At 44.4% G+C, this 21014-nt stretch overlaps 1 protein-coding gene across 3 annotated transcripts in view; it reads right to left on the reverse strand.

Annotated features, from left to right (window-relative positions):
- LOC124596430 overlaps nt 1–21014 on the reverse strand; it is a 608628-nt gene that overhangs the window by 90526 nt on the left and 497088 nt on the right. For all 3 annotated transcript variants that reach the window (XM_047135562.1, XM_047135561.1, XM_047135563.1), the window contains exon 3: nt 6973–7130. In XM_047135562.1, the coding sequence (XP_046991518.1) occupies nt 6973–7130 (158 nt within the window). The remainder of the gene's footprint in view (nt 1–6972; nt 7131–21014) is intronic.

Here is a 21014-nt window from a genome sequence, read left to right on the forward strand (position 1 = left end):
TGTCTGTACAGTTGTTGTTTAAAGAACGTCGAACTGGAGATTGCGAAATAATATTGCTATCACTGCAGCTTGAATATTAAACGCGCGTTACGCGAGTGGGCCACCCATACAATGGCTTATTAACAGCTGATGGACTCCGAAAGTTCCGCATCTAATTGATATGAACTGCCACATTCTTTTTATACTAAGGTGTTCATAATTATAAATTGAAATCTAGGAAGAGAACCATACTAAAAAGACCATATTACAATTCGATAACGAGAAGGGACAGTAAAAAAGTTTTACTGAAGCGTTTCAGATTCCCTGTAGGACTGTTGTTGACAAATTACTAAAATCATTGGAGAATCGATGGTTTACTTGTTATAAGATCACTAACACACACGATTTTAGATTGAAGTGTCGATTAATCGCAGGACCATTTTTTGAAAAAAATGTCACTTTCGCTTCGGCCGTTATTTAAAGAGAGGCGTCCTGTAAACCGATGGGTGTGTTGTTACATGAGTCAATATAGCGTATCTCTCAAATAATCTAGACCGCAGTGAAAGCACTGGAATTTTCAGACCAGTAATAATGTTGATTATAGTTGTATATGGAACAAGTTAAAGAAGGGAATGGGAGGAGAGAAAGTGAGTGTTTAGAGGACAGAAATGTCACAGGTGCACCGTTTCTCTGCCGGGGATCTATGAAGCTTTCGGTGGCTTTTGATATGAAAAAGGTAATGTGCAAGCAGCCGTATGATGAATATTGTTTTAGTGATTTTGCTGGCTTCCTATACATTTCTTTTTGTGCCGAGGCTATGAAGCGTTTGGTGTACGAGACTCTGATAGGCATTCCAGAAAAGCGCAGTAGGCATGGAAATTACCACATCAGTAGAAAGCCTTTTATTTTTTAATTCACGACCGGTTGCGGGCTAACAGATGCCTATCATTAGGTGCAATTACTGAAAATAAACAAGGTAAGTGAGATAAAAATAAGTAAAATAAAAGTTCTGGCTCTTATCTTATACCATGCCTCTTCACCTAAACGGTTTGTTTGTTTTATTATCAGTTGTCGCCATGGTACATCGACGTACTCCTTTCTCACTTTTCACCGCATCAAGCCCAACCGCAGAATTTTATAAATCATAGCTCTCGTTTACTTAATTTTATGCACACGAGCGTATGTAAAAATTATTTTGTGCGCACTTCTCTTGTTTGTTTTCAGCAACTGCACCTGATGATGGGCATTTGTTAGTCCGAAATCTGTCGCGAATTATAAAAGCCTTACAACTTAAACGGTGATTTCCATGCCTATTACTATGCTCAGTTGCGGATGACCCCCAGCAGAATTGCCAGAAGAGCTGATTGCCCTTTTGGATGAAATTGCAGCCATTGTTCTTGAGGCAACTCGTTTCGACAGTTTCAGCAACATCTCTATCAAATATGCATCACACGGCAGTCTGAACACAGTTTCTGAACATACATATCATCGAACCTTCCAAAGACCCCTAGCGTGGGAACCGTCTCATGTGACACATTCACCATATAAAAAAGGGTTTATTTTTATCTAATTTTGCATAAGTTATTTTTTTCTATACTCTGTATGTTTTGCTTCATTTAATCGTCATAATGTTGTGATGTCTGCCTCCATAGCTGAGGGTCTGTGCGAATGCTTACCATGCAGGGTACCCGGTGTCAGGGGTTCGGTTCCCGGTACTCCGGTGCTGCCAGGGATTAGTCATCGATTGGAGGACTAAAATGAGGTGGACTCAGCTTCGTGATACCATGTGAGGGACTACTTGAATGCGAAACAGCGGCACACACCCACGCACCCCCCCTCCCCCTCCCTCCATACAGCATCTCGATGAAGCTATTGGGTGAGGATGACATGGCGGTCGGTCGGTGCCGGTTGACCCGTCTGGGGCTACAACGGCGGTACCAAAAAATTGTTCTGACGATGAGATCTTATCAAGATGAAATCTTAGAAACATACCAGCAAATTTTGATTTGTCTCGGTTACAAAAAAACGTCTTTATTATAGCCTAATGTGTCCTTCATTTCTTCCGTCAAGTAAACAGGCAGCTACAGAGGAAACTCAGTTCGGTGTGAGCTCCGAATCACAGTGCAATTAGCATTTTTCACACCTGTGAGTCTTTACCAGAAGTGAAATAAAAGTAAGCGACTGTACCATCTACATGCCCAGTGACACGAATTATGTACAGTAGTTGATTAATTGGGGTCTGAAGATGGTCACAGCTGACCAAAATTAACTACATGGATAATAAAATTTTTGTGATCCAAGACTGGGTTTAAATAATAATAATAATAATAATAATAATAATAATAATATTGCCTGGATTGCTGTGGAACCTTGTTGCGAATATGTCTGAACTCGTGACAGGAAAACCGCTAGCGCTGGCGAGTGATGTCTAATCCCAAATCTTTGTAATCACGAAACTTATGCAGGAAGTCATCTAGACTCCAAATAAAAACACAGAAAATTGTAACAATAGCAATTTGTTTTGTGTTCGCAGGCTACAAGAGACGTACAGCCTTCTCGCTGACTCAGTGGAAGAGGAAACAGAACAGATATTGCGGAGTTATTGCGTCGCAGGAGAGATCTGATGGGAAGCTTAATTCGCTAGTCACGAGTGTGATAAGTCTCGGCGCAGCGAGCTTTCGTAGCGGCGCGGGAGCAAAGTGTCTGGGTCCCGCTTCTGGGCAGGGCGCCGCGCGGCGCCGGCCGCATTGCGATCCTGCCGATTCGATGGCAGGAAGCGAACTGGAGCGCCGATGCGCCGGCAGATACGCGGGCAGACGAGCACAGACGGCTCGTTATCCTGATAAGGACAGGCCGCGCGCCCAGCACGCGGAACTAACAAGCGGCGCGACTAAACGCGAGCGCGGCGGAGGAAGCTTCGCAGGAAGTTCGCCACTGGCCACTGGCCACCGGCCCAGCACACACTTTCGCCCCGGCCGACAGCCGCTGCCGTATGCGGACTGCGTTCGCCACGCAAGCCTCACGCCGTTGCGACAGCAGTCCGCAACCGCCAACTGCTCCCCTAGAACCGTATGATACGATGCAGTTCGCTTTCTTATCCACTCTCCAGTCACATTAACGAGAACACCTGTCAAAAGCCTGAACAACTTTTGCTGTGCGGAGCGCTGCAAGACGTACAGGAACAGTCAGTGAGTAAACTACTGGCCATTAAAATTGATACACCACGAAGATGACGTGCTACAGACGCGAGATTTAACCGACAGGAAGAAGACGCTGTGATATGCAAATGATTAGCTTTGCAGAGCATTCACACAACGTTGGCGCCAGTGGCGACACTTACAACGTGCTGACATAAGGAAAGTTTTCAACCCATTTCTCACACACAAACAGCAGTTGACCGGCGTTGTCCGGTGAAACGTTGTTGTGATGCCTGGTAAGGAGGAGAAATGCGCACCGTCACGTTTTCGACTTTGATAAAGGTCGGATTGTAGCCTCTCGCGATTGCGGTTTATCGTATCGTGACATTGCTGCTCGCGTTGGTCGAGATCCACTGACTGTTAGCAGAATATGGAATCGGTGGGTTCCGGAGGGTAATACGGAACGCCATGCTGGATCCGAACGGCCTCGTATCACTAGCAGTCGAGATGACAGGCATCTTATCGGCATGGCTGTAACGGATCGTGCAGCCATGTCTCGATCCCTGAGTCAACAGATGGGGACGTATGCAAGACAACAACCATCTGCACGAACAGTTAGACGACGTTTGCAGTAGCACGGACTATCAGCTCGGAGACTATGGCTGCGGTTACCCTTGACGCTGGACCACAGACAGGAGCGCCTGCGACGGTGTACTCAACGACGAACCTGGATGCACGAATGGCTAAACGTCATTTTTTACGGATGAATCCAGGTTCTGTTTACAGCATCATGATGGTCGCATCCGTGTTTGGCGACACCGCGGTGAACGCACATTGGAAGCGCGTATTCGTCATCGCCATACTGGCGTATGACCCGCCGTGATGGTATGGGGTGCCATTGGTTACACGTCTCGGTCACCTCTTATTCGCATTGACGGCACTTTGAATAGTGGACGCTACATTTCAGATGTGTTACGACCCGTGGCTCTACCCTTCATTCGATCGCTGCGAAACCCTATACTTCGGCAGGATAATGCACGATCGCATGTTGCCGGTCCTGTACGGGCCTTTCTGGATACAGAAAATGTTCGACTGCTGCCCTGGACAGCACATTCTCCAGATCTCTCACCAATTGAAAACATCTGGTCAACGGTGGCCGAGCAACTGGCTCGTTACAATATGCCAGTCACTACTCTTGATGAACTGTGGTATCGTGTTGAAGCTGCATGGGCAGCTGTACCTGCACACACCATTCAAGCTCTGACTCAACGCCCAGGCGTATCGAGGCCGCTATTACGACCAGAGGTGGTTGTTGTGGGTACTGATTTCTCAGGATCTATGCACTCAAATTGTGTGAAAATGTAATCACTTGTCAGTTCTAGTATAATATATTTGTCCAATGAATACCCATTTATCATCTGCATTTCTTCTTGGTGTAGCAATTTTATTGGCAAGTTGTGTACTTTAAGGTACCGACAGAGATGTGGAACCATAGCGGCCCCACTGCCGAAGACAGATTCGCTAGGTTTCTCGGTCGAGGATCGCTGACGCCAACAACCCCATTGAGTTGGCCCCACAGATTAAAACGGAGGAGTCTGGTGGCCAGGGTAGTACTGTAAACTCGTTCTGGTGTCCTTCGAACCACGCACGTATACTGTGGGCTGTGTGACACGTTGCGTTGACCTGTTGGTAGATGCCACCGTGCCGAGGGAAAACAAGCTCCATGAAGCGGTGTCCATGGTCGCCGAGGATAGATTCATGCTTTTGTTGATCCACTGTGCCTTCCAGAACGACGAGATCACCTTGCCCATGCCAAGAAAACGTTATACAGACCGTAAAACTCTCTCCTCTGGTGTGGATCCTCCCGACAATCCTACGACCATCACTGAAAAGTCCACCTGTAGACGGCCAGCGTACGCCCAACTGCGGTACTGGCGTGCAAATTCTGTCCTTCGTCGCTGATGAACAGCACTCAGCATGAGTGGAGGAAACAGGCGCCTGCTGAAGCAGCATTTGCTGAGCGGTCGTTGAGGAGACACTGTTGGTAGTCCCATGGTTGATCTGGGCTGTTAGTTGCTCAACAGTTGCACTTCTGTTCGCCCGTACACATATCTGCAGCGGTCGTTCATCCGTCATTTACGGCCCGTGGTGCACCATAGTTGCCTCGATGACGGTTTCGGATCGTGACATTTTGCCACGCACAGTATACTGTCACTACGCTAGCGCGCGAGCAGTTTACAAACTTGACCGTTTCGAAGAAGATTACACTTTTGGCCCGAAATCCAAAGATAATGCCCTTTTGGACGTCTGATAAATCACTCCGTTCCTGCAGTACGAAAATGACTACTGTGTATTACCGTCCCCTCGGCGCACTATACATACCCTCCACTGCTAGTGCTACCACTTCCGGTCTGTGAACTGTTATTGCACGCTCACTTCGAACACAAGCGGTGGTTACGAAGGTAGGCCTGAGCTCGCTCGCTCAATTCAGCGGACAAAATGCATTTTTAAACTTGCTAACTCGCAAATGGTTGTGTATGTACTAACGAGAATTGCACCTTCTGCTGGATCAAATGGTTCAAATGGCTCTAAGCACTATGGGACTTAACATCTGAGGTCACCAGTCCCCTAGACTTAGAACCAACCTAACTATCGTAAGGACATCACACACAGCCATGCCCGAGGCAGGATTCGAACCTGCGACCGAAGCAGCAGCGCGGTTCCGGACTGAAGCGCGTAGAACCGCTCGGCCACAGCGGCCGACACATCTTCTACTGGAATCTGCTATTATGAGATCTTACTGATTGACGGTAGTACAACAACATGTAAGATCAATTCTTGACATTAATGACATAAGGGCTTGTTTATAGCGTTTAGTCTCTTCTGCTTATTAGTTCTCATGTCAACAAGATGTGGTGTCTTATGACACAGATAATCAATTGGCATGATTTTAACTTTATTATACTCCAGTACAGCCGTAATAAATTATCATTACGCTTGTGGACTTCCTATCCTTGTACGACTGATAACAGTAAGACTGAATACTAGTGGCTTCCAGTAGAAGATGCAGCTCTGGTTTGTACATACACTCTCAGTGACGAGTTAACAGGTACAGAAACGCAGTTTGTCTGCTGAGTTGTGCGCGATCGGCCTACTTTCGTGACGTACGCGCCGCGACTTGTCTTTCTCGGGGGCCTCGGTATTTTCGTATTTGTGGTAGAGTCTTATGGGACCAAACTGCTGAGGTCATCGGTACCTAAGGTTACCCACTACGTAATCTAATTTACACTGCCTAACGCTAAGGACAGCACACACACCTATGCCCGAGGGAGGACTCGAATCTCCGAAGGGGGAGCCACGCGGACCGTGACAAGGCGTCTGAGACCGCGCGGCTACCCCGCGCGGGGTACCTCGGTACCGTGGCGGAACGGAGTCGCTAGGAGCTGCCAAACTTGCCTTACGGGCCTGAATCATTCACGTACTCCCTGGAAGGTTGCGAAAGCTACCATTGCATCCACACAAGCCAATCCAGGCAGACAGTGGTTTTAACTCCTGATGACAAAGCTGGAGGCAGCTACCAAAAGCTCGAGTGTTTTACTCGTGGTGAAGCAACTTGTAAACCAAGAAGGTTTTATTGAAGAGCGAAAGATTACGAGACACAGTAACCCTCCTGTGTACGCGGTCGAAATTGAACTCACTGTTAGAAACAACGCGGCGGCGACAAGCGAAGATCTCGCTTCCATTCCGGTCGTACCCAGAGTTCCACCATCTTATAGAAAGCCATTGCCCAACCATTGCCCAGGCTGGATAGAGCCCCGGATAGAGGCGTGCTTCGCTGTGAAGCGGCGGTACTCACCGGAAGCCGTCGAAGCCGTCGTCGGAGCCGTTGATGGTGAGGACGGGCGCGCGGGCGTAAGCCTTGGCGACGCGCCGGTTCCGCTCCAGCACGATCACCTTGGCCCAGATCTCGTCGTCGATCTGAGTCCACTTGTCCAGCACCTCCTGGATGTGGTCCTGCGGGAGCACACCAGAAATGCAAGTCAGCCACCGCCCACAGCGAAGAAACGATTTGCAGGCTGCACATCTTACAAAACGACTCACTTCTGTCAAGTCATCGTCATTATTTCGTGGTAAGTGTTGACAAATAATGTTATTACAAGGCACACTTAGCTGGTTATAAATGAATAGAGGTCTGTATTATCTCTGAGGGTCGCCTAACAAGGTCTTGAAAAACTACCAGCCTTGTGTGAAGATTAACAGTTTAGTCTTGCGTTATGCTTTATAGGTAAATAATCCTATGTCAGGATCACTAAAACTACTCCTACTGGTTTCAGCCGTAGTAAAGTTACATCCTTCTTCCTGTAACTAGCGTTGTGAGTGATACGCCACATATACGAGGGTTATTCGGAAAATAAGGAACGACCGGTAGCGAAATTGAAGCCACAGTGAAAATCAAAACCGTTTTCTTTGAACATTTAGCTACATCTTCCAGGTACTTCTCTACATAGTCGCCTCTCCGACTTAGACATTTGTCAGAGCGTTATACCAAATTTCCAACACCATCGTCATAGAAGGCAGCCGCCTGCGCTTTCCGATAATTCTCTACGCTGATCTATAGCGCGTAGCCTGCGTTTCATGTGGATAGAGATGATACTCAGGACAAGCCAATTAGGACTGTGTTGTGGGTGATCGAACTCTTCCTATCGAAAAGGCTGCAGGACGTCTTTACTGCTCCTGCAGAGTGCGGCTGAGAATTGCCATGAAGAAGGAAGTGCGTGGCAGTTGTGTTAGATGGGCTGCATTCATTAAGGCGAAGCCTCTCATAGGGCCCCCCTACTTGGCGGGAGACATCATTGTTCTAGGCACCTCTACTCGCTCACAGCGCGCGCACGACTGAAAAGAGCGTCTTGATGCGATCGACGGGCATACTAAGGACACTGCCCAAAACGTCTGTGAAAAGCCTCGTCGGAGTTTCTCAGTGGTTTCCATTTCGCGACCAATCATTCCTCACTTTCCGAATAGCCCTCGTACATCTAGATATGGACTGTATGGTAGTTACCACTATAAATCTCCTTGCATTTAAACGCAAGTGTGACAATATGAGCGCTGGAGACATACATGGCTAACGTTGTAAATGCTGTAAAACTTGACAACCTACTTTAGAGTATGCATGACAACAAGACCGATTCAGCTCAACAGGTTATGGCGGTGTGTAGTGTCTGGTGGCTGATACACGCTGAATTAAGTAATAATTTTTTATTGATCTGAAAATGTCTTGTCAACGATATGGTCTAGTTATCAATAAAGGAGTTTGACATAGGATCTTTTACCCACACTTTTTAACGTAACAGATCGCATATCTTCCGAGTGGCCAGTATGAAATAACTAGGTTAATCTTGCATGTCTTCAGCAACATAAAGTGGTAAACTTCACGAAACGTAAACGCTACTACACTCTTTTTAGTACAAATTGATACAAGTTAATTGAAAAGGCACATTCTAGATATGAGTGGTATAGTATTCTCATACATTTTTTTGTTGAAGCTGACCGATATCTGCTAGTGTTGTTTCTTGACGGACGACAGTTCACTGTCATCCACTGAAGAAACTATTCTCTGTCGAATCAGACCAATGCCATAGCTCACGTTGTGAAAAATCTGTTGTGTGGAAAACATGGAACGCTATTGTACAGCTCTTTGCAATACTCGCTTTATACTAAATACAAGCGAACCGCTTCTCAGTACAACACTAGATACAGGAGATGTTTCCTCTTTAACTAAAACTAATGTTTATAATGAAATAATATCTGTCAAATTTTATTGTTTCTTAACAACTAATTGTTTGAACCACATGTATGAACAGTCTTGGTCTGTAAACAAAATTGTGCGACTGGAACAAAGCAAATCTCGTAAGTTCAGCGTCACACGTTTGACGAACATAAAGACCAAAAAAACTTTGATCCGTCTTTTCTCCCAAGCATTTCTGACAATATGATTATTTACCTTCCCTTCCCGTTCTGCAACAGATGAGTTACAAAACGTAGAACACAACAAGTAAATAACAGAACTGAAATGGCCCAAGAGCAAGGGAAATGACGGAAAAAAAAAAAATATATTTTGAAATGAATCGACAGTTGCCGTATTGAACTGTGTATTGCAATGAAGACAGGATGGTACTGGCAAAAGGCAGTTTTTGGTATGTTCCCCGTGTATTCATTACTTGTAACACAACTTAAATTAAATCTTGTAAGCTTGCGATAATAATAATCTCTACATTGGGGATTCTAGTAATCCAAAGACGTTCTGCTCGCGGATGATTCTATCAGCCGTCTTTCTTCACATTGCTTCATTTACGAAATATTTAAAATAATCATACTGTCCTTGAGAGTTGACGACATTGAAAATATATGGGATTGGCGCGTATTGACGCCCTGTTGTAAGCTGCATTGCAGTAATAACGTACTCACTCGATGAGCTGTATAAATCTAATTAACATTTTTGTTATTTCAATGACCTAATTCGAATGATTATCTCAGAAAGGTCATATGGACTGTTCTCGTGGTGTAATAGTGTGATGATCGTGTACTTGACGATAAGACTATCCGAGACGGTGAACGCTCATTGTTTGATTATTCATTTAATTATACTTAGGAACTTGCATCTTAATTTACACTTACAACATAATCGCTCACATTTCCTTTTCATTATTCGCCAGGCAGTGCGGACATATTTTTACATTAAATAATGTCTCATAGTCGTTGGGTAGCGATACGATTACCTAATGGTTTTCAGTATTCATCGGAGAACAGCGCAGAAAACAAATTATGAAAAATGGTTCAAATGGCTCTGAGCACTATGCGATTTAACTTCTGAGGTCATCAGTCGCCTAGAACTTAGAACTACTTAAACCTAACTAACCTAAGGACATCTCACACATCCATCCCCGAGGCAGGATTCGAACCTGCGACCGTAGCGGTCGCCCGGTTCCAGACTGTAGTGCCTAGAGCCGCACGGCCACTCTGGCCGGCAATTATGACATTTATTTTCCTTTCTCACTGCCCTACAAGGAAGCAATGTGACAGAACAGTTTTACTATTTTCGATTTCGGCATACGGCTATACATACAGAAATAAAGGAGTTGTATACCATCATGAACATGAATTAATGCATAGAATATGAAACTTATCTTCGTTCAGCCTCACAATACGGCGAATCTACGGCGACGAAGAAGTAACTGCACTTTCTTTGTGGCAGATATTTTCATTCAGCGTGGTAATGGTTCCTCTGCCAGGTCCCCCCGCTGCTTCGCAGAGAAGTGACGAAATCGCAGAAACGCTCTTAGCGCAGCAAAACTACCAGACGGCGGCTTTCTCTGTGCGATCTTTAGGCCCGAGGCCGCGCAGGTCTTTTTCCCTTTAGAATCGCTGTTCCGAATTGTAGGCCAAGGGTCACAGTAAGAACCTCGTCTCCGAGGGAAAGCCGACTCTGCGGGTCACGCGATGAGAGGTAAATGAATCCCTGTCGCTAGCTCAGTCGTAATGCTTGTGTAACCGCTGCAAGGACCGACGGATCTCGCAACAGCTTTCCTAAACATCCGTCACAATAGAAACACGACTCTTGCGTTGTTAAAGCAACATGTGAAGGGCATCAAAATATTTAAGATTTTTATTTCTAATACTTAAGCTTGAAACCAGATGGCAGTTATAAGAGTCGAGGGGCATGAAAGGGAAGCAGTGGTTCGGAAGGGAGTAAGACGGGGTTGTAGCCTCTCCCCGATGTTATTCAATCTGTATATTGAGCAAGCAGTAAAGGAAACAAAAGAAAAATTCGGAGTAGGTATTAAAATCCATGGAGAAGAAATAAAAACTTTGAGGTTCGCCGATGACATTGTAATTCTGTCGGGGACAGCAAAGGACTTGGAAGAGCAGTTGAACGGAATGGACAGTGTCTTGAAAGGAGGATATAAGATGAACATCAACAAAAGCAAAACGAGGATAATGGAATGTAGTCAAATTAAATCGGGTGATGCTGAGGGAATTAGATTAGGAAATGAGACACTTAAAGTAGTAAAGGAGTTTTGCTATTTAGGGAGCAAAATAACTGATGATGGTGTCAGGAAATCGTTTCTGAAAGTATTTGTATGGAGTGTAGCCACGTATGGAAGTGAAACATGGACGATAACCAGTTTGAACAAGAAGAGAATAGAAGCTTTCGAAATGTGGTGCTACAGAAGAATGCTGAAGATAAGGTGGGTAGATCACGTAACTAATGAGGAGGTATTGAATAGGATTGGGGAGAAGAGAAGTTTGTGGTACAAATTGACTAGAAGAAGGGATCGGTTGGTAGGACATGTTTTGAGGCATTAAGGGATCACAAATTTAGCATTGGAGGGCAGCGTGGAGGGTAAAAATCGTAGAGGGAGACCAAGAGATGAATACACTAAGCAGATTCAGAAGGATGTAGGTTGCAGTAGGTACTGGGAGATGAAGAAGCTTGCACAGGATAGAGTAGCATGGAGAGCTGCATCAAACCAGTCTCAGGACTGAAGACCACAACAACAACAATACTGTTCCGAAGTTCTGTGTTCGGGATGTGAACGAGCTGATGAAAAACTAACTGAGATACACCTAACGCAACGCATACTAAGCATTTGCATTAGTAGACTGAAAGGATCAGATCACTCAAAAATTGGTCTCCACGTCAAAGGAAAACGCAGTTTTCATATACGCAATAACAGAAAAATGTACCTTTATATCCCGACTTCAAGACATGCATGTTGTCATCTATGAAGTGTGTATCAAAGTATCTTCCGACTTACTTAAGGTTTTGATATTCCGCTTTAATCAAATGAAACTACTGAATGATATCTAACTTACTATCAAACCCTTACTAATTATGTAGCTATTCAAGGATGTGTTTCTGTAACATGAGTTACAGTACACTTTCTTTCGCAACCGTAGCAGTTATCTGTGTATCTAATAATGGTTCAAATGGCTCTGAGCACTATGGGACTTAACTGCTGTGGTCATCAGTCCCCTAGAACTTAGAACTACTTAAACCTAACTAACCTAAGGACATCATAAACACCCATGCCCGAGGCAGGATTCGAACCTGCGACCGCAGCGGTCGCGCGGTTCCAGACTGTAGCGCCTAGAACCGCTCGTCCACTAGGGCCGGCATCTAATAATGAATGAACTGAAAAAAGCTATTTCACTTTAATGCCTCCTTTCTTCAGTCCATGGCCAGACTAAACTACTGCTCCTGATTATTAATACCTTTGGTTATTACTGTTTTCTCGAACAACAAAATTCGTTATTGTGACCACAAAACGAGAAACAGAGATGCTGGCTGACCTTCAAAAGTGCAAAGATCCATAAAAAATATCTGTGTTACTTGCGCTCATTAACACATTGCGTTTTACACGTACCAACATAAGCAGCCAACTACATAATTTTATAAACATAACGATAGCTTCAGAAACTCAGGGTTAGGAACAAACAATAATTCCTGCACATGATTCATTATTGTGAATCCATGACGACATAATGTTGCTCAGCCAAAATTATAGGAATAATTGCTGTTGGTAACGTTTTTTATGTAACAGAAGATGAGACTGCAATAACATGTGACAGCTCAGTCAAAATATAAAATAATAAACTGAAATATTTTGTGAATAGCATCGAATTAGTAAAATCTTAAGCAACGAGCGAAATGGAAGAAGGATGCTTTCTCTTTGTTTCAAATTATAGTTAGCTTGTGTTTGCTAAACAGGAATGTTTATCGAGATGGAACTGCATAGACACAGTTCGGACAAAAATTAATGAGTGCTGTGTTACTGAATAAAAAATACGTATGCGCATTCGTAACCACAGTGGTGTGTGATTGCAGCTTTCGTTACTAAGGCGTCAACGTATGCCCTTAAGAAATCTTGTGCCAGTGTTCCGCGTTCCGAATGCAGCACTTCGGCATCTCTCCTACAGTTGAGGGGGCCGAAGCCCAGTGGAGTGTAACAGCGGGTTGTTACTGCAGTCCGAGATTAGATGCGTCTTGTCGGCTGTGAGTTTTCACACCTCCTCCCCGATCACCGCTGGTAACAGCAGAATGGCAACGCCGATCGTAACATAAAGAAAAGAAACAATCAGTCTGGCAGAAGAAGAGCCACTTTTCGATCAGGCGAGATAAAAAGCCCGGCCTGACTCCAACCGCGAAGATCTAATCACTACTCGACAATGCAGAGAACTTCCAGGAAGCGAACTCGTCCCAGCAGAAGGCGAAACTTCAATTTGAATACGGGCTCTGCTACGGTTGATACATTCTCAGCCTTGTCGTACGTCACGTTCTAGGTGACCGTGTGTTTAGCGATAATTTAGGAACCCTTTTCACCCAGTGCGGGGGTAGTATGTGACGTATGAGACTATTGGACCATGACTGAGACGAAGAACACAATGGACTATGTCAACAGTTAACCACATTCATTGCATTTTTTTGCCATACATAATGTGCACTGAGTGTAAATTTTGAAAACATCGAAAATCTCGCTCCAGTACGCAATAGCCTTATCGTGACGTCTTGTTAACTGCAAAGTAATTTTGTCGTTTAGCAAAGATCTACGTAATACTGATAAAAAAGTAACGATCTTTGAAGAACGTCATGATTAACCGCCAAAAGCTGCTCATATAAATATTTATAATAAAAGCAGAATCGGACCACAGACCATAAAAAATACAGAATTTTTACAACAGTTTACAAGGCAATATAAAATCAGTGCCGTCAGGAAAGATAAAATCCATAATTTTGCTAACGGCGTCGATTTTACATCGTCTTGTCATCTGTTGTAAATGATACGTAATGATGGTCTGTGGAACAAAACTGGATGTATGATAAACAATTTTTTATCAGTAATTCTTGGCGGTGAATCACGATTTTCTTCCAAATATTTAATAGCTGTGGGGCACCACCTTCTTAAAATATGTTGTAATAATCTTTAAATGCCAGAAAAGGAACGAAATGTTGGAAACGCTAAGCGCAGAGAATTTGTACTTGTCATCTAGCATGACCAACATGGCAACTTCAATGAACGCATATCTTCCACGGAATGGAAGAGAGAGAAACGGAACAAAGATGCCCAATATCACATAGGGAGAACCCAATAGTTCCTACAATAGCAACTGTTATTTGACTTAGTTGTCAGTATGCAACAGAAAGTTAAAGCAGCGACATACCGGCTAAGCACGATATGCTTCCAGAATCTACGTTAATTTCCTTTATATCAATATAAACTTAAAATGTCTCCCTATAAAGTACTCAACAAAATTAACAGACTGCAAGAAACAAAGCAAAAACTGTCTTCCTGAAATCGATCGATAAGTTGAAACTCGTACGCAATCTCACAGAATTCGGAAGATGCACCATGGAAAAGAATTGTGAAATACTCGAATTTCATAAAGGTGAAGTCATGCAACTCTTTGTAATTGATACACTTGGAAAACAGATGCATTACAGTTTTCAGATATAATCAAGATTAGTGACGTAACCCAAATACCAGACTGCTTATAAACCAAGTAGGGGAAATTGCAAATAATGTAAATCAAGTCGTGGAAACTGCAAATAATGTCGTTGAATCAATAAAAATCTGTGAGATCCACTGATGCCTTGGTAACCAAGAACTGTACGAGATTCGGCAGTATATCAAATGCTATGCGAAGACGATGCAGTGAGTTTTTCAGACACATTTCAGGAATCAACGACAACATAGTTTACAACTTATTTTTCAACTAAATCTGAAGCGAAAGACGATTTGCACGTCAGACGGTTAGTAAAAAAAAGGCTACGGGATGTATAAAACGAACATCATTGAACTGAATACATTTAAGGCAGCGTTTCCAGAAGCTAATAAGAGCGTAGATCAGAGATAAAACCAGTTCGATGAATTTAGTATAACAGCATAATATATGAGATGGGAAATAGGCAACATCAGAAACGACAGAAATAAAAAAAGCCATTCATACTTAAATTTTACGCCGTTGATGGAACCGCGGGGACATATGCGTATCATAAAATCTGCTTACTGTATTGATTTCTAGGCCTAGCTCTACGATTTTTACCCGTCACGCTTCCCTCAAGTACCAAATTGGTGGTCCCTTGATGCCTCAGGCTGTGCCTGTAATAATGAATTTGCCTCAGATTACAGTTACATGATCTTCCGTTTGATTTACTATGTTCGTTTCCAAGGCTTCTAACCTCATGTAGGGAGGTACATGTGAATACTGAAAATTCGGTGGAGGTGTAAATATTGTAAATGTATTTAAGTTACCATCATTGCCAGAGGCTAGAGGCTCCGAAATCTATCATTTTAAAATAAATTCAAGATCATTTAATTGCAGTCTAAAGTATAGTCACTTTTTCTTTCACTTTAAATTATGACTGCAGCCCCGCGGTTCCGTCGACAATGGAAAATTTAAATATTTACATATGTATATCTCGCCAGGAAGTAGGTACTGTGCACAGGTTCATCTGGAGATGAGGCTAGAAGCCTCGAAATCGATCATATTAACACAAAATTGATGATTATTTAACTGTTGTCTGAGGAAAATTCATTCTTACCTGTTATTCATACTCTTTTTAGTGGAGATAAACGAGGTGGGAGCAAAATAAATATTTCATGTACCTTAAGATATGCAACTGAACTTACATCATCTGCTCCTGTGACAGATAACATTTCCTGGGTCTGTTTTATTTTGCTCACGCTGTATAAAGAAGGAGTTGTAGTAAACGACTTACTCAATTAAGAAAGAAAGAGGGAGAGAGAGGGAGTGAGAGAGAGAGTGAAAGAGAGAAAGAGCGAGAGAAAGAGGGAGGGAGGGAGGGAGGGAGGGAGGGAGGGAGGGAGAGAGAGAGAGAGAGAGAGAGAGAGAGAGAGAGAGAGAGAGATGGAGGAAGGAAGAGAGGTGTATAATCAACACAGCTGTATCCAGTGGCTCTCTCACACATTGCAGACCGCTTAAGAGTCGCAAGCTGTGTTCTCAAAACCCCAGAGCAATCAATTGCAGACTCACGCAACGCGATAATAGACACCCAGTTCCGATCTCCCGTCAACGTTTTGATCCACGCGGTGCTAATTGGTTGCGAGGCAGTGTAGCGCGAGAGAGGAGATTGGCTACCGCCAAGGTCGCTATTGGAGAATCCGTCGTGGGCTGCACGTGCCGGACCACGTGGAGGAAGCGCGGACTCAGGTAGTTGCCAGCTCATGCAGCCTATTACAGGCGTTTAGAACGCGAGGAAAATGATTCAGGGGTCGGCACGCGCGGTAGCCGAGAGCACAAAACCAGTGCCGGCGCGGCGAATCGGGCCGGCTGTTGTGTTCCCTCATGTCCCGTGCGGTCGTTGCCACCGGTTGCGAGGTGGTGGCGTTCCAGCAGAGGCCAGTGTTAAATGAAGACGCAGAGTCCAGAGTGACGGGCACCTTGCACTGCGCTGCGCCGCTGTCTTTTTTTTAACAGTTCTTCCTGTGGACTGTTCGAATAATTTACAGGTTTGTGGTCGTTTTGCAGCAGCTTTCTCAGACGAGTGCTATTTTCCACTTTTGGCCATACTCTTACACTGTTCCTAAGGCCCTTTAAACTATCACATGCAACTGGCTACGCTACGAAATCTCTAGAGTATGCACAACTGACATGTCAGAAATGAATGGTAGTAAACAAAAGTTGTGCGTCCCGTTAGGGCACAGTGAGTAAGCCAAAGAAGGACAATGCAAATAGTCGCAGTTTGTTCCGTCTTATGGGAGACAGAGAAATGCCGAAGGATCTCATTTGGAAGATTCTCTTTGTAATGATTGCCAGTTTCCCTGTCCATTTCCTCCATATTCACTCTTCCTTGATTCACACAGGAGGTCGGACGTATTTCCGCATCCGTACTGAAGAAAGTGGATTCATGCCCAGCTATGCCCGTCAAATTATATGAATGTGGGGTGTCTGTTCTTTCGCACACATTCATATACTGAAACTGTTCTCACACTGGCTACAGGCGCTTCCGCGTTACCAGTCGAACAGCAGTCCTGGTTGGCAATTGGTTGCAGATTATAGGGAAGATAAGCAGATTGCAAACGAAAATAGAATGGTAGGACGAAAAATAAGAGCAAATAAAAGACTCAATACTATTTTGAACATGAAGCGACAAGATAATAGGGATAAAAAATACATATAAATCAATTTACTGAGTAAAAATAAAAGCCTCTTCATTAGTTTTAGAAATTAAAAAATAGGTGCAATACGTTTCCTTTATTTTACGTCTATGGTCACAATCTTTTTTGTTTAACAGATTACAGGTTTCGGTCTTTAATGACCATCATCAGACCTGTCTCATAAAAACAAAGTCCTAATGTACTGCAGCCATTTGACGAGATTAGAACCTACGTCACGCTTATTCGCTAACCACTACGCCACGCCACTAAACTTCGAAAGACTATATATTTATGGCTCTGGTGACCCAACCGCAACGACAAATTAGCATAGCACATAGCACTCCGTCTTCAGGCCACAAGTGGCTCATCGGGACCATCCGAGCGCCATGTCATCCTCAGCTGAGGATGCGGATAGGAGGGGCGTGTGGTCAGCACACCGCTCTCCCGGTCGTTATGGTGGTTTTCTGTGATAGGAGCCGCTACTATTCGGTCGAGTAGCTCCTCAATTGGCATCACGAGGCTGAGTGCACCCCGAAAACTGGCACATGGCGGCCCGGATGGTCACCCATCCAAGTGCCGGCCACGCCCGACAGCCCTTAACTCCGGTGAACTGACGGGAACCGGTGTATCCACTGCGCCAAGGCCGTTGCCTAACGATTAATTGGAACCTTCAAAAATGCAGCTTCTCGCAATTTCATGCGAAACTTATCTAAAGTAAGTCGATCTCTGTGATTATAGTAACTGTATATGTGACGCTGAACTGCGTCTTGTGCGGTTTTAGCGAAGTGTCGACTATCAAGTAATCGGTTTACAGTTCACAATAGCTCGAGCGCCAAATGGCATCGTGGACGTCGAGGGCGAGCAATGGAATACACCAACGCATACGCGAAAGACAAATAGCGGAGTTCAGCGGCCATGTGTCAAATGATTTCATAATTCCTGCTCCCTGGACAGGTGGAAACTGTACCAGCTAGCACGTCCGGCCTAGTAACGCCGCTCGTTTGCGGACCTGCCTCGGGCTGTGGTTGCAGTGAGCGGCCTGTGGTTCATAAGGCCTGTCCGCGTTGGGCAAGCGCGGCTTGTTTTGTTTACAGATAACGCCGGCGGCTGGAAACGGGGAGAAAACGGCTCTCAGGGGCCTTGCACAACGACCCCCGACTGCGCATTCTGCTCTTTTGTTTCCGTTTGCGCCACGCCGCTTCCCACCGCCTTCTCCCATGGCTGCAGGGCGGCGACCAAAGTGCTTCCCACACACACACACACACACACACACACACGCAGTAGCGCCGGAGTGACAGCGGAACCAGTCAGCCGTGTGGGAGGCCGGGGTCGCTCATTCGGATTTCAGCTCCACTTTCTAACTGCACTCAGTACGATAGCATCCCACACATTGCAAGGAGATCTGCGATAATTTGCACTAGGTTGCTCAGGGAAGCCGCGTTGGTAGTGTGGGTTCCACTGCGCTTTCGTTAGTCTGTAAGATGGGCATGTCATTTTGATTTTTTGTAAGTGATCGATGGGCACGTCAGAGGGAGAGCAAGTTACGTTACTGTTAAACAATATTTGGCCTTGTTGTGGCACAGTCTTTGCCTCTGCGCAGTCCGATACATTCGTAGTAGAAGTGTGGTAGGTGGTGACGAATTCAGTAGTGCTGTGTTGAGTTTAGATTGTGTTCATTGGAGGAAGAGCGATTTATTGTAAAGGAGAGCAAGAATGGATATGACTTACATATCGAAAGGCGAAGAGAATATTAATTTTGATTAAAGTACTTTTTTGGAGAGACGTAATTTGAGATAAGGCTGCAGCACTGGGCAGCTAGTTTGTCGCAACTAGATTGTCGGAATGATTATTGTCGCTAGTTAACGTAGTTCACTTGCTCAGAGCTGAGAGATAGACCACTCCACATTCCTGAATCATGCATTAACCTATCAACTGATTAAGCTATTTGGTTTTTGTAGAAACATTGTACTCTTTTCAGATCGTCGTTGACTTTGTTAAGCATGGTATTGTCCAGACCAACGGTAGCTGTAAAGATGACGCGAAGTTTTACTCTGTCTTTTTGAATACATACTTCATCCTAAAATCGTTGTCTCGGAATATCATCTCATAGGAAGAGTTACTTTCCCTATCCCACTGTTCAAAGAAAGTATATCATTACGCATTACCACACTGCATCTTGTGGTTCAAAATGTTCAAATGTGTGTGAAATCTTATGGGACTTAACTGCTAAGGTCATCACTCCCTAAGCTTACACACTACTTAACCTAAATTATCCTAAGGACAAACACACACACACCCATGCCCGAGGGAGGACTCGAACCTCCGCCGGGACCAGCCGCACAGTCCATGACTGCAGCGCCTGAGAGCGCTCTGCTAATCCCGCGTGGGGCATCATGTGGTATGCAACAGTCTGAATATTGTTTGGAAATTTTATTTAAGAAATAGAAATGTAGCTTATCGGCTGTTTGCTGTTGTGCTTCCGAGAGCTCTGCAACATTGTTGTCTAAGATGCGAGGTAAATGGAAATTTTGATTAGGGCCCAATAATTGTTTTGCTTCAGTTGTGCATTTAACATAAAGACAAATTGTATTCAGACCAGTTACACTTCAATTAAAACTAGATTCCGTTTAGCAAAGGGTAGTATATCGGTTTAAGTTGGATAACAGTTTGTGGGTAAATTGTTTTGGTAATTTGCAGATTTTTTTATAATGTGGTAGGTAAATGTTGGCTACCGTTCATACAGAAACACATAATGGGGAATTTGCAAGCCTTTCGTATCTGTAAGGCAATGCCAATCTGGAGTACAAACTAGGTGGTGCTTTGTGGAGGAATAGCTTACTCTTCTATTAAAAGTTTGTCCAGTGGAAATCGAGGCAAGCCTAACAGCCTCCCACCATGCAACTTCAAGTTTACACGAGTCTCGTACATCTTCGTAATGCATTACAATATATCACCATGATGGGCGCTTTATTATAGTAATATATCAACATGGCCATAACTCGATTTAAAGGGCAGAAGTAGACCTATCCCTGATAAACTGCGGAACTTTCCGTCGTAGAAACTTGTAAGGTTGCTACCGTACTCAGTTGCGCGAGTTCATCACAAGCTTTTTCATTTTTGTATCACCTACGTCTGATAACATTCGCATTGCAAATAAAAATTCGTGGAAGCGCTTCAGTAGCTCTGTGGTGTGCTGCTACCAGCTGAATTTATTTTCGATTGTAATCGGAAGAATTTAATACTGTCAACTTTCTCTGTTTGTCGACAAGTTCTGAACTGCATGTTGTGTGTGTTTTTCTTTTTTTTTTCCAAAGTTTAGTGACAAGAATTGGCAGTTTCATTAACCGATCTTCTAACACTATATTTGGCTTGCTATTTACTGGAATGTTGTAAGATCTGGTAACGTAAAAAACCGTAACTAATAAGAAGGCTATGAACTTCCCAATACTGCCACTTGCTCGGTCGATTGGAAAGTCTCTGTATAGTACATTTGTAGCGTCGCGTATGTAAAAAATAAGGCGAGCAGATATGCGACGCACACCGCTGGTCTGATGGGGGCTTTGTCCCTGTGAGTGAGATCGGCTCTTGCGACGACACTTCCCGCCTGGAGGTGTCGCTTCGACACGGTCCGGCGGTCGCCGTGTACTGCCTGCCCTGGCCTACCGCCCGTCACAGCAGACACTTCCTCCTGTAAGAACCTCCCGCAGACGGTTTCCGCGTG

This window comes from Schistocerca americana, chromosome 2 (genome assembly GCF_021461395.2).
Source record: "Schistocerca americana isolate TAMUIC-IGC-003095 chromosome 2, iqSchAmer2.1, whole genome shotgun sequence".
Taxonomy (NCBI): domain Eukaryota; kingdom Metazoa; phylum Arthropoda; class Insecta; order Orthoptera; family Acrididae; genus Schistocerca; species Schistocerca americana.